This window comes from Corella eumyota, chromosome 7, assembly GCF_963082875.1.
Source record: "Corella eumyota chromosome 7, kaCorEumy4.1, whole genome shotgun sequence".
Lineage (NCBI taxonomy): Eukaryota > Metazoa > Chordata > Ascidiacea > Phlebobranchia > Corellidae > Corella > Corella eumyota.
Window position 1 is genome coordinate 11,314,154 of NC_137496.1, and position 13,252 is coordinate 11,327,405.

General features: G+C 27.2%; 1 protein-coding gene across 1 annotated transcript; it reads left to right on the plus strand.

The window, feature by feature from the left end:
* Nucleotides 1–1,462: 1,462 nt before the first annotated feature.
* On the plus strand, nucleotides 1,463–12,413 carry LOC145760354 (uncharacterized). Its single transcript, XM_082574220.1, has 20 exons — nucleotides 1,463–1,584; nucleotides 5,208–5,327; nucleotides 5,469–5,582; nucleotides 6,272–6,319; nucleotides 7,386–7,559; nucleotides 7,770–7,928; nucleotides 8,138–8,242; nucleotides 8,620–9,402; nucleotides 9,556–9,714; nucleotides 9,837–9,953; nucleotides 10,051–10,102; nucleotides 10,243–10,388; nucleotides 10,592–10,717; nucleotides 10,829–10,926; nucleotides 10,989–11,171; nucleotides 11,253–11,479; nucleotides 11,730–11,818; nucleotides 11,974–12,026; nucleotides 12,190–12,255; nucleotides 12,373–12,413. The coding sequence occupies exons 1-18, from the start codon at nucleotides 1,579–1,581 to the stop codon at nucleotides 12,022–12,024; spliced, it is 2,757 nt and encodes a 918-aa protein (XP_082430346.1). The 5' UTR covers nucleotides 1,463–1,578; the 3' UTR covers nucleotides 12,025–12,026; nucleotides 12,190–12,255; nucleotides 12,373–12,413.
* Nucleotides 12,414–13,252: the final 839 nt, after the last annotated feature.

Genomic DNA, 13,252 nt, shown 5'->3' on the forward strand with positions numbered 1-13,252 from the left:
AAAACATTATGCAATTTTACAGTTATGTCAAATTTTTATTAAATTTTACCTTTTTTTAATTAACTTTTGTAAGCAACTATGCTCCAGGTAAATTTAACACTTTTCTTTAAATTTTTATATTTTACTCATAGCACTTATAACATGTTTTCGTTGCCTTTAATCTTGCTATAAGAGAAATTTTGTGACTTTCCTTTTTAAGTTCTTCTGTAAGATTGTATGCATTGTTTTTTTTAGTTGTTTTTTTTTGATAGATTTTCCGCTTTGTGTTTTGGGGTTTTTTATTTCCTAGGATTTTATGCCTTGCCTTTTTGGTAATTTTATGAGATTTTTGGACCTTGTCTTTTCGAGTTCTTTTTTCGTATAATCAAACTTATGCCCCTATTTATTGAATTTTTTTTACGGCAAAGTTGTGCTTTTTGAAATAGTTGCATACATTTTTGTAAACATTTTATATTAACGTTTTTTTTTATTTGCACTGATAGATTTTTGTTAGTTTTTAGATCTTAAAATGTTGCATGTTTTAATAGATTTTGAAGTTAATTTTGTTTTAAAAACTATACTTAGAAAAAAATTAATTTAATTGTGATAGGGTAGCCATTATTGATATGCTCTCTTTTGCCTTATTAATCGAATATGGAAGGTTATCCATAGGCTTTAGTCAGGCGTCGCTATTATTAAACTATTGCAATACCTGTATTTGGCCAAAATAACTGGTAGAAACAAATTAATGCAACACTTCGTACCTAGGTTAATTGTAAATGTTATAGTAAAGTTAACCGTCGGCATAGTGCAATGATCGAAACACTTTGCTTTACTACAGCCCCTACAGGTGCCTATGCGCTTCCACGTTGTAGCATCCAAGTCAATATAAATGATGTGAATTCTTGAGTCAAAGCCCATTGACAAATTATTTATCGAACATTAGGTTAAGATAATAAAAATTCTTAAATATTTTTTTATTTGTTACGTTAATTATATTAAGTTAATTAAAATCTAAGTTCGATATTTTTAATCCTTTAAAAAACAGAGGTTATGAATTCTGTCACAAATCGGTTACAGGAAACACGCCAAAACAAATAGTTGTAAAACGTCATAAACAGGAACTTAGTGATGTCAGAATTGAAAGTTAGATATTAATTAAACGTTGTGGCGTTATATAGAAAGAATAATAGTTTTTGTTCGCTTAAATAATTGTATTATTATGTAATAATCATCGAATAATCGTAGTAGTCAAACAAACGCAACGCCTACGATGCGCGACTTAAACATAGAGCAACATCAGTTACCCCGACCCAGTTTCGAGTCTTCAACAATTTGGGGTATTATAGATTATAATTGCCCGATAATTAACCTGCTGATTAAGTATTGGCTCAGCAGGAGTTAGTACCGTTTATAGCGCCTTACTCAAGGGCGCTACAGCAATTGAAAAAATTTCAACAATATTTTAATTTGTATATATAGAAGTTCATCCTCTTAACAGGAATTTGGTTGTTAGCAGATTTAACTTAAAATATCTCTGATTTTCATCGAGAAAAAGTTTAAAGTAAATCAGTCGACGAATGAATAGCTTCTTAAATCATGGATGTAAGTTTTTGCTTAATTAAAACTTTATATAAATTCAATTTAAAACAAAGACACCTAATTTTTCTCTGCTGTTTTAAATGTAACTTAATACGGACAATACTAAAGTATGAGATGCGGGGTAACCAGACACTTCGGCCCCCGGGAACTTCGGCCAAAATTTTTTTTTCAAAACAGCGAGGATTTTGCATTTTAATTACCGCGAGAAATTTTATTTTTGCGTTGTTTTATACAGTTTTTTAGACAGTATTTGAAATAAAATAAGCAGTAAATTAATATTTTTTTAAAGAATAATGTGCAAGAACATGTTATCTTTGTTTTGGCGTGTCAATTTTTTAATTTTTACAAACTAAAACCTATAAAAAACTAATTTTGAAAGAGCGCGCTTTTAGGTGACGGTGGACAATGCATAATGATATCTCGTATTTTGCCAAATAGTGCCGCCTTTCCAAACAATATTTGAAGAAAATAGAGCGTTAATTTTTATTTTTTACACTGAGGATTATGCATAAATATGTTATCTTTCTTTTCCCGGGGTAACACTAAAAGAAGGAATGAGGAAAACGAGGAAAACGAGGAATTGACACTAAAACGAGGAAATCGAGGAAAATGAGGAATCGAGGAATTATGGCAATACTAGGAATGGGGAAAGTGAGGAAAAGAGGGAAATTTTTTTCGCGGAAATCGCGAAAATAATTTTTTTTTATGTTTTAAAAATTAAATATAAGAATAAAAAAGCAGAAGAAAAACAAAGTAAACAAGTAAATAAGAAAACAAGGTAAAGAATAAGGAAATCGAAGAATAGGAAAACTAAAGAAACCAAGTTAAGGAAAATAAAGAAATCGAGGAATAATGAAAATAGAGAAATCGAAGTATAAGGTAATGGGAAAACCAAGAAATAAGGAAAATAGAAAAACCGAGGTAGAAAGTAATAGGGAAACCGAGGAATAAGAAAAAAGAGAAACTGAGGTATAAAGTAAAGGGAAAACCGAGGAATGAGAAAAAAGAGAAACCGAGGAATGAGAAAAAAAGAGAAACCGAGGAATAAGGTAATGGGGAAACCGAAGAATAAGAAAAATAGAGAAACCGAGGAATAAGGCAATGGGGAAACTGAGGAATAAGAAAAATAAAGAAATTGAGAAATAATGAAGATAGAAAAATCGAAGTATAAGGTAATGGGAAAACCAAGAAATAAGGAAAATAGAGAAACCGAGGAATAAGAAAAAAAAGAAATCGAGGAATAATGAAAATAGTGAAACCGAGAAATAAGAAAAATAGGGAAACCGAGGAATAAGGTAATGGAGAAACTGAGGAATAAAAAAAATAGGGAAACCGAGGAATAAGAAAATGGGAAAACCGAGGAATAAGAAAAATAGGGAAACCGAGGAATAAGAAAAATAAAGAAATCGAGGAATAAGGTAATGGGGAAATCGAGAAATAAGGTAAAATGGAAACCAAGAAATAAGAAAAATAGGGAAAGCGAGGAATAAGAAAAATAGGGAAATGGAGGAATAAGGTAAAAGGGAAACCGAGGAATAAGAAAAATAGGGAAACCGAGGAAAAAGGTAATGGGGCAACCGTCTGCTTATTAAAGTCGAGTTTTAAATAAACTTCTTTATTGTTACGACTAATTCGTCTTATGGCGCGTTTTTTTAAATCGTAAGATGTCAATAAACCACATACAATACGTATATTTAAGACATTTTTGGTACTTACGTACTTTATTTAACGAAAGCACAATGTAACGAAAGTTAAGGGATCCGTTTATAATTTTCAAAGTTAACTTAAAAATTAAATTTTAATGAAAAAGTCAACTTCGTTAATTAACGATTAACGCATTAACGGTTTGGTGCCCACCTTTGCATTTAACGTAATTCAATAAGAAAACATTTAGTAGTCAGTTATAGCGAAACGATTCGTCTAAAAATTTGTACGAACATTTAGTTCTACAAACTACCTTTATGATTTTGTTTTAAACTTAAATCTAGTTAAAAATGTTGTTAAATGACTGCACGCCTTAAAATCATAGGTTTAGCAACAATTAAAACATAGTTATAGCAACAATAAACAATAATTATGATTAAATAAAAAAAAATTATTTCCCAGTTTCTCCACTTCTTTTTGCCAATTTTTTTCTTTATACCAAGTATTTCGTTTTAAGTCTATGTTTACTTCTTTTTTTAACATTTCCCTTTTATTCTTATTCCTTGTTTTTTATTTTATTTTCCTTATTTCTTGATCATCTATTTCGCATTCTCTTGTTTATATACTGACTCCTTAATCTGCCTATTTTACTTATTTCCCAATTTTTTAGTTTTTCTTATTTCTAGATTTCCCTATTTTTTATTTTTTCTGTTTTCCAATTCCTTTGTTTCTCTATTTTCTTTATTCCTCGGTTTCCCCGTTACCTTATTCCTCGGTTTCTCTATTTTTCTTATTTCTCGGTTTTCCCGTAACCTTATACCTCGATTTCCCTATTTTTCTTATTCCTCGATTTCTTTATTTTTCTTATTTCTCGGTTTCCCCATTACCTTATACCTCGGTTTCTCTTTTTTCTTATTCCTCGGTTTTCCCATTACCTTATACTTCGATTTTTCTATTTTCATCATTCCTCGATTTCTTTATTTTTCTTATTCCTTGGTTTCTTTAGTTTTCCTATTCTTCGATTTCCTTATTCCTTACCTTGTTTTCTTATTTACTTGTTTCTCGTTTTTTTTTCTGTTTTTTTCTGTATTTTTATCTTATATTTATTTTTTTAAATACAAAAAAAAATTTCCGCGTTTTCCGCAACTTTAATTTCCTCCTTTTCCTCACTTTCCCCATTCCTTCTTTTAGTATTGCAATATTTCCTCGATTCCTCATTTTCTTCGATTTCCTCGTTTTAGTGTCAATTCCTCGTTTTCCTCGATTTCCTCATTCCTTCTTTTAGTGTTACCCCTTTTCCCGTGTCAATTTTTTAATTTTACAAACTAAAACCTATAAAAAACTAATTTTAAAAGCGCACGCTTTTAGGTGACACAAGACAAAGCGTTACGATATTACGTTTTTTGCAATTTATCATTTTTTACACTGTGCATAAATATGTTATTAGTTTTTGCTCGTGTTAATGTATATAAATTTATATACCAAAACACAAAGAATAAACTGTTTAAAGGGTGCCAGAAGATATGGTCTGCAAAAAAACGGCGGGGAGTCGGCGATGAATTTTTTGTGTATAAAGTCAGCACAAGACCATATTTAAAATAAAATTTTGCCTAAAGTACAGTATATATAAAAGTTTTTATTGGTTGTTATGTTAATTACATATGTTAGTTTTTAGAAAATTTATTTTTTTTAAGATTTTTGTTTCAAAAACCTTTTTTAAAACGGATTAAAGACAGGTGCTTTTGGCCTGAAAAATTTTCTTACTAATTTAATGCAAGACCATATTTTACCGATATTCAAAATGAATGTGACTGGCAACCTTTCTTGCACCTCCAACTTTTTACATCTCATATTTTATTACTACCCTATAATACAAGCTTGCATGATTTATTGTGTAATTATACTCGCAATAACAACTGTTTACTTTAAATAATTTTATTTAAAGTGTTTTAAAATGTTAATCAAATTTTATAATTTTGCAGGACTTGGACGAAAATGTTTCAGTTACTTTAAAGGAGAAGATTTTGGATAAAGCTGGAACAACTGAATCGATAAAGCAAAGAGGGAAGTTTAGTCAAAAAACATCTGAACCTGAAGTTTCTGTGAGTTTTATATTAATTGCAAACTAAATTTGCTAAAAATAAATAAATATGGTGTAGTGGTCGCAACACTTGGCTCCAATACATAAGGTTATTGGTTTAATTTTCACTGCTTTTATGGCATTACAAACATTTGCTGCGCAGGACCCAAAAGACTTTTATGCTGCGCAGGACCCAAAGACAATAAAAAAGTTTGATACAACTAAAACAACTGAACCCTCAAAATGGAGAAAAGAATTTGCTGAAAAACCTTTACATGTAAGTTTAGTAACAACATTTTAAATATAAGCAAACACACTATCTACAATGTAATCTTACATTAGAAAATTTATAATGTTATGTAACAAAAATAATTTATTGTGTTTTTTGAAAGAATATTTTGTTCTTGATTTACAAAAAAACCTTTTTAGTTCTATGTGACTTTTAAACTTTCTTTAACCCTTTTGACTTTGACCCTTTTTGTTTTGCTTTAGTTTGTAGGAATACCTAAAAAAATATATTTTCAAAACCGAAGGCAACCACTTTTTTATTTACGCCCTGATTATCATCAAATAATTTAAAGCCACCACTTTTTAACCTTCAATATTATTCTTTAGAATAGGGTCGAACTTTAAAAATAATTAGTTAAATGGTGGAATTAGTTACGTAGGAGTTTGATTAAAGAATTGTAAATGAAATGTTATTTGTCAGCCTTCACTGATTTTCTTTATATATAATTATACAATATTTTATTTGTGGTAATCAACTTTAGAGGGCCTGGTTTAGTTCAAGGCATTTGTAAATACCCTGAACTTTTGGTATATAGAGTTTTGTGTACAGCTATTTTATTATTTAAATTAAAAAATAATTTTTTTTCTATAACTAAACCAAAAAAATAATATTATGCAAGAAACTTATCTTTTTCATACTTACAATAAACACCATGTTACTAATTTTTTATTAAATAGGATCCTTCATTATATTCTTTTTTGGAATGGTCTGAAAGTGAAAATGAGGTAAGAAAGCAATTAAAATATTTCGATTGTTTAATTAATGAACTTAAATATATTTAAAATAATTGCTTGTTTTTTAATTATTAAATTTAAAGTTTAACTTACTATTTACTTTAAAACTAAATTTCATAATCCTTTCCAACTTAAATAGATAATTACCTTAACTTAATTTTTTATAGAATTGTAAAATAAACATTCTATTAATATTTAGTAAAATAATATTATGCAAGAAAACTTATCTTTTCAATAATTACATTGTACGCCATGTTACTAATTTTTTTAATTAATAGAATTATTTACGTTCATTTTAATTTATCTTGGACTTGCATTAAATTTTTGCAACAGCCTTGGTTGAAATTTATTTTGTTTAATTTCAATTAATAACAATGTTTTTATTGTGTTTCGCTAAATGTAGTATAGTTTTTCTAGGCCTTAGAATAAAAACTTTACACCCTGTTACTATAGAGTAAATTAATAATTTTTTGCATACTTTCCGTATTTAGGATTATATTATTTGATATATATTTCTTAAATTTATACAAATCTTTTTATTTATAAATCTTAATTTAAGCCAGCTAAAACTCATAAAAATTTTACTATAATAAATGCTTTTATACAAATCATATATGATTAATATTTATAATTTGGATCGTGCCCATCACTTTTGCCCATCAGTGCCCATCACCTATTCTCCTATACAAATAAATTCAAGTGGATGGGGTTTTGATGTAAAAACTACAACATCATTTTTTTTCCTGTTTTTATATTTACATTTATTATAATTATATTCTTTGTCTTTTTAAGAGACGTTATTTCATAAATCAAGTTTTTTTGTCATAGTAAATTAAAAATTTAAATCAAACTTAAAAAATTAATCCAAATTGGAATAACTTTTGTGTTAAATTTTATATTTATAACAATAAATTATTAAACTTCCAATAACAACAAACCAACCTTCTACTTGTTTTAATAAGTAAATTCAAGTTGGTTATTAAATAAAAATTAAATTTGTTAAAAGTATTAAACTAATTATTATAAAATATGTTACTCACATGTTGTACTTTTATAGATTAAAATTGAAGGAAATGTTTATCCGTTAGATGTTGTTGATCTTGTTGACAAATTACAAAGTTCAATCAAACCAGTTGAGTTAGGTGTTTATTATGCATGGTTTAAGGATGATAGTTTAACAATGTTTACTCACCAAGTTCTTCCAATAATAAAAAAAAAATCAAATATAAAGGTAAACAAATATTTTTGTTATTTGTAGCGTGGAATTACATTTTTTTATTTAAATGTGTTTTATTAAATTTAATAATGTAATTAGAGTTTGGTATTTTAAATAGCCCATTTGTTTAAATATAAATATTTTTTTTATATTTCAAAATAAAAGTGAGTAAACTAATATTCATTGTTTGTATTTCTCTGTTTTGAATAAATTATTAAATATTAGGTTTGTTCCATTAACCTGAGATTCAACAAACTCTCAATTGATGACATCACAAAACTGTGTGATTGTTTGCACAAAATCAATAGATTATATCTTTATAAATGTAATGTTGATTCTAAAGGACGAGAGTTATTAAGAGTTGCAAGATATAAGAATGCAAAGGTTTGTAAATATGTAAACAAACTTAAGGCAAACTAATTCAATTTTACAAAAACCTAATTTATTTTGAATTTACTATTAGCTTTAAATAACTATTTTTGTGCTAAATTTAATTTAATTAAGTAAACGTATGCTGATAAAACAACTTCTTTTAGAATTATAGGTAACTTACACATATAAGATCAATGTTATTAAAATGCTAATTTTTTTAGAAAACTAGGATTGGAGGTGTTTATGGTTTACCTGAATATTATTCAAACCTACAAGAACCATCTGATCAACTAACTACAGATATAGTCAAGCTAACATCTACTCAGGTAATATAAAATTTTGCTGAACTTCTATGTAGAGAGAGAGTATGGAACAATAATTTATCATACCAGTTTATTTACAACTTTTATGTTTATACCACTTTACATTTATTATATTAAATATTTGAAATGTAATAGGGTTTAAACCCAAGATTTTAACAAAAAGAACAAAAAGCTAAGTAACTTACATTATTAGTAATAAAAAATACAGTGTGCAACATCATGATATTAATATTAACAATAACAATACATCAGATAATAAATTATCCAAAGGTGCCTTACTTACTTATTAAAATTCAATTTAACTTTCTTGTCAAAATTTGAGTAGAAATTCAATTTTATGTCTTAAAACTGCAGAAATAAAATCTGATTATTTTATTCAGGCAAATAAAGCTGATGATCCTTCTGTAACCACAACAATGACATGTAAAATGTTGACATTTATCCAAGACTGCTTTAAATCTGGGCAGACTAGCAGTGAAGAGTTGACCAAGTTGACTAAACTAGCCTACAACGGAATAATGGAAAAAGAAATTGTATTTGAAAACTTTGGACCTGAAAAAGTTGATCACTTGATAAGATTCGAAGAATTTAAAAACGCTAAAACTAGACAAAACCTATTTAAAGGGGTACAACACATGAAATATTCAAATTTAGATTGGCAAGACTTTCTCTGTGCAGTTTACATGGTTCAACATCTTTCTCTGGATGAGTTTGAATCCACATTTACCTGGTTAATGGATTTAAAAACAAAAACTTTCAAGTTTAATGTGTGCAAATTTCTTTATGGAATGTGTAATGAACAAAACTCAAAGAAAGTAAAGAAGATGTTGGGTTTAGAAACTGATTTAGCACCAAAGAGAAATATATTGTTTAACTACCTTAGTTATTACTTAAAACATCGGTATTTACCAAATCTTTTTTTTTTGTATAAATTAACAAAAGAATACGGAAGAGAACTTCAAGATTGGGTTATTGAGCATTTACCCTTAAAAGTTTGTGTCGGTGGTAATCTTTATCCCAATGATGTTACAAGTCTCGTTGAAATCCTTCAACTTTTAATTAAACCAGTGGAGTTAGATTTACGTCCAAGGTTTAGGGATGACAGTTTAGCAATGTTTTCTCACCAAGTTCTTCCGATAATAAAAGAAAAATCAAACATAAAGGTAAACAAATACTTTTTTGTTCTTGTACAATTTTTGTTTTAAATTAGTTAAGATATTTAAAAATTAGTTTTAAACAATTCTTTATTTTATAGATTTAGTTGATTTTAGTAAATATCTGTAATAAAACAATTTTACAAATTTACTAAATATTAGGTTTTTTACATGAACCTATGGCACAACGAACTCTCACTTGATGACATCACAAAGCTGAGTGATTGTTTGCACAAAATTAAAAGATTGTATCTGCATGGTTGTGAAGTTGATTCTAAAGGCAAAGAATTACTGAGAGTTGCAAGATATAAGAATGCAAAGGTTTGTAAATAGGTTTTGTATTTTGTAGCTTAATTTTATGATTTTTAGGTTTTTGATACAATTTGGCATTTGTAAATATTGTTATGAGAAATGTGATATGTTTTGTATAATATTTTATGCAGCTAAATTTACCGACAACTAAAATATTTGGAGTTTTTGGTTTGCCAGAAGAATACTCCATTGCACAAGATCAATCTGATCAATCATTAACCGAACCAGTAACACTAAAAACTAAACAGGTAATTAAGAAACTAGGTGATTTTTATGTGTAAAATTATTGACTAAATCATTGAAAAATTCAAATATGATTTAAATTTTTTTTTTTTTTGTTTAAAGGCTAAAGATTTAACTGCATCAGGAATTGAAGTTATATATGAGGACATATCTGGTAAGTTTGCCATAATACTTTATTTAATTTTTATCTTTAGTTTTATTGATTTAATCAGTTTTGTTAATTTGGGTTTTTATTGATTGTTTGCACTTTTTTTTTAATAAACTAAGATTAAAATATATCATATTGTTTTTAAGACACTGTAAGCAAGGTGATTGGTGTAAAAGGAGGCAGGCTTGAAGTATCGGGATGTTACATTGATATTCCTGAAGGTGCACTTGATGAGGATGTTCAAATTACTGTCCGTGTTGTTTATTGTAATGATGTTGTTCCCCCCACCAAGGTATTTGCTTTTACAAATTTGTTAAACAAATTTGCATGCTAAAAATTTATTTACTTTTATTAGTGGTTAAGTAAATAGTTTGTTTAAAATAACAATATTTTTACGTATTTATTTGTACCTATGTTTGTTTTAAACAAAAAACAAAACTGTAAATTGGTTATCAATTATTAATAACTAATATACAGTACTAATTTTTTATTAAGGAAAACCCAACATATTTGTTGACTCCACAATTTGAATGCTTGCCACATGGGTTAAAGTTTAAGGTTCCAGTTACAATATCTCTTTCCACCCCATTTTACTCAACAACTGGAACCTGTTTTGTTATAGTAATTTATTTAGTTGTAAAATTTGTTTAGGGATTAAATAAGGCAGTACTATGTAGTTTAATTAATTATACTGATGTAACTTTTCTTTTTTAATATATAATGTTGTTTTAGCCTCAAGTAAGTGAAGATAGAATAGTGTGGAAAGATCTTGCTGAAGTTCTTTTGGGAGATTCTCGGTCAATTCAGATTCAAGTTGATCATTTAACTTGGTAAATATTAAACATCTTATTCTGTTATTAATTTCCACCTAATTTATTTTTTTAAATTAAAGGTTTCAAGTCATAACAACTTGGATATTTGGAATAAATCAATATCTAAGTAATCCAGAAAAACGAAAAATATTTGAATGTTACCATGAACCACCAAATTGTAATTTAACTTTATATGTTATGGACACAGAAGATCTCCTTAAATCGAACGGGAATCGGGTTTTTGTTGTTTATGTTCCAATAAGGTTTATGTTTATTTTAAATAATTTGAACCGTGTAATTTTGAAGTGTAACAACTTAATATAGTTTTGCACCTAAATATTTAGACAAAAAGACAAAGTATTGTTCAAAATTTCTCATGAAGATTATGAACCTTTCTCGAAAACCTATGACAGTACAGATTGTCAATCTGGGGTGATCAGAACTAAGCCTAAACCAGGATTTGAAAATAAAAACCCATCCGGAGAAGTATTTACTTATTCGGCCACAAATCTAACAACTCAAGGAGTTAAAGATGGTGATTTCGAATTTCCTCAAATTCCAAATCAAGCAGGTTAGTTTTTTTTTGTAAGTTACATCTTAAGTGATTTGTATAAAAAATAATGTTAAGTCTAAAACTACATTTAATGCAATTTTGCTATCAAATTAAATAAAATTTTGTAGTATTAATAGAAACTTATTTGTTTAATATGCACATTTATACTTACTTAATTATTCAGTTGTTTAGGGAGTTCCAGTTAAAATACCTTTTTAAGATTTTATATTAGTAAACTATAATAATAGATAAGTTTCAATATTTAAAGAAAAGCAAGTCAAAACACCCAATACTTACCCTAAAAAAGATTACCAAGTTCCGGGTTTCAGTGAACAACCCAGTGGTGTGGAAGAAAAAGTAATTTAAAAATATAGTTTATAGTAAAACTTTTATTGTATTTGTTAATAGATTACTGGTTGATTTTATAGATGCAAAAACATTCTTACTGATTGTTTTATACTTTTTAATTTTTATAAATTTTCACTTTTTAATGCAAAATGTTAAATGTTTAGGATGAAAGTCTTCCATCTACTTCGACTGGACCTTACTCACAAACCTGTTAAAAGTAAGTTATATATTTAACAACCCTATATTTTTTCATGTTTTAACAATACGTGAAAAACAAATTTATGTCAACTCATAAATTTTTTATAATAGTAATTAAAACATATTTGTTTAACATGACATTTATACGGATTTATTTACTACCTTCTTGAATGGCTGTTTAGAAAATGTTGGACCAAATTTCCAGTTTAATATTGGAGACCACTCTACAGTTACCGTAACACCTACAGGTAAAATCTAAAATTTTTATGTAAATCTAGTAATATGAGAAAGCATATTTTTTTAAATAAAATTGTGTATGCATAAATAATTTATTGTTTGTTTCTTTTATGTAGTTTTTTTTGTAGATGTCAAAATGAAAGATTGCACGTTGGACGGTTGTGACGTATTGATCAAAGAAAATAAAAAAGTGAATATGCTTCCCGGTTCTGATAGCAGCGAGGTGAAACAAATATTGGACTAAAAAATTGATTTTGTTTCAGTAAACTTTAATATTTATTTCCGGTTTAATTAAGTACATTTTATTGAGTTACAGCATTCAATATGTCTCAGTAATTAATAATACTCAGTAGTTGTCAAATATAATTCTATGCAAAAAACAAAACCATTGTTAATGTTTAATATGTATCTGTACATAAACCCAGATTTCAATATTCAAGCAATTTATTATAAGGTTGTTTTTTTAATTTATTTTAATTTTTTTTATCACTGTGATTAAATTAGTTCTTCATATTCTATTTTTTATTGCACTGTCTTTAAATTTATTTTATCATATATATTTTATATATCTTTTTTATTTTCTAATTATGCAATGTTAAAGTGACTTTAATTAAGAATTGCTAGTAATTATTGAAGTGTGGTATGCAGTAAATCAGTGATATCAGTGACTATATGTAGTAATTGCCTAAATGTAACGCTTAAAATACAAGAGGTTAATGCAAAGTACAAATAATATAACTTGACCATGTTTTTTAACATCTTATTTGTAATTTAATCATTGTTTTAATGTTACTGCCCTTTTTTGCTTATTTTTTGGAATTTTGATTTTTCTTTTGTAGTAGTTAAAGAATGTATATGGATATATATGTGCATATACTTCACACAGTAAAATGGGATATTTTTTGGTTATTGTGTAAAAAATTAAGTTATTTTAATTCTTAGCTTTTTCGCAGGGTAAATTTTAGACCTTGAGGATAAAGAAGATTACTTAGTGCGAACAAAAATTCG

Excerpts from the sequence above, each read along its gene's own strand:
- LOC145760354 (XM_082574220.1), top strand. Across the intron at positions 7,560-7,769 it reads AAAAAAAATCAAATATAAAG|GTTTGTTCCATTAACCTGAG; the intron begins GTAAACAAATAT and ends ATTAAATATTAG. Across the intron at positions 10,389-10,591 it reads ATGTTGTTCCCCCCACCAAG|GAAAACCCAACATATTTGTT; the intron begins GTATTTGCTTTT and ends TTTTTTATTAAG.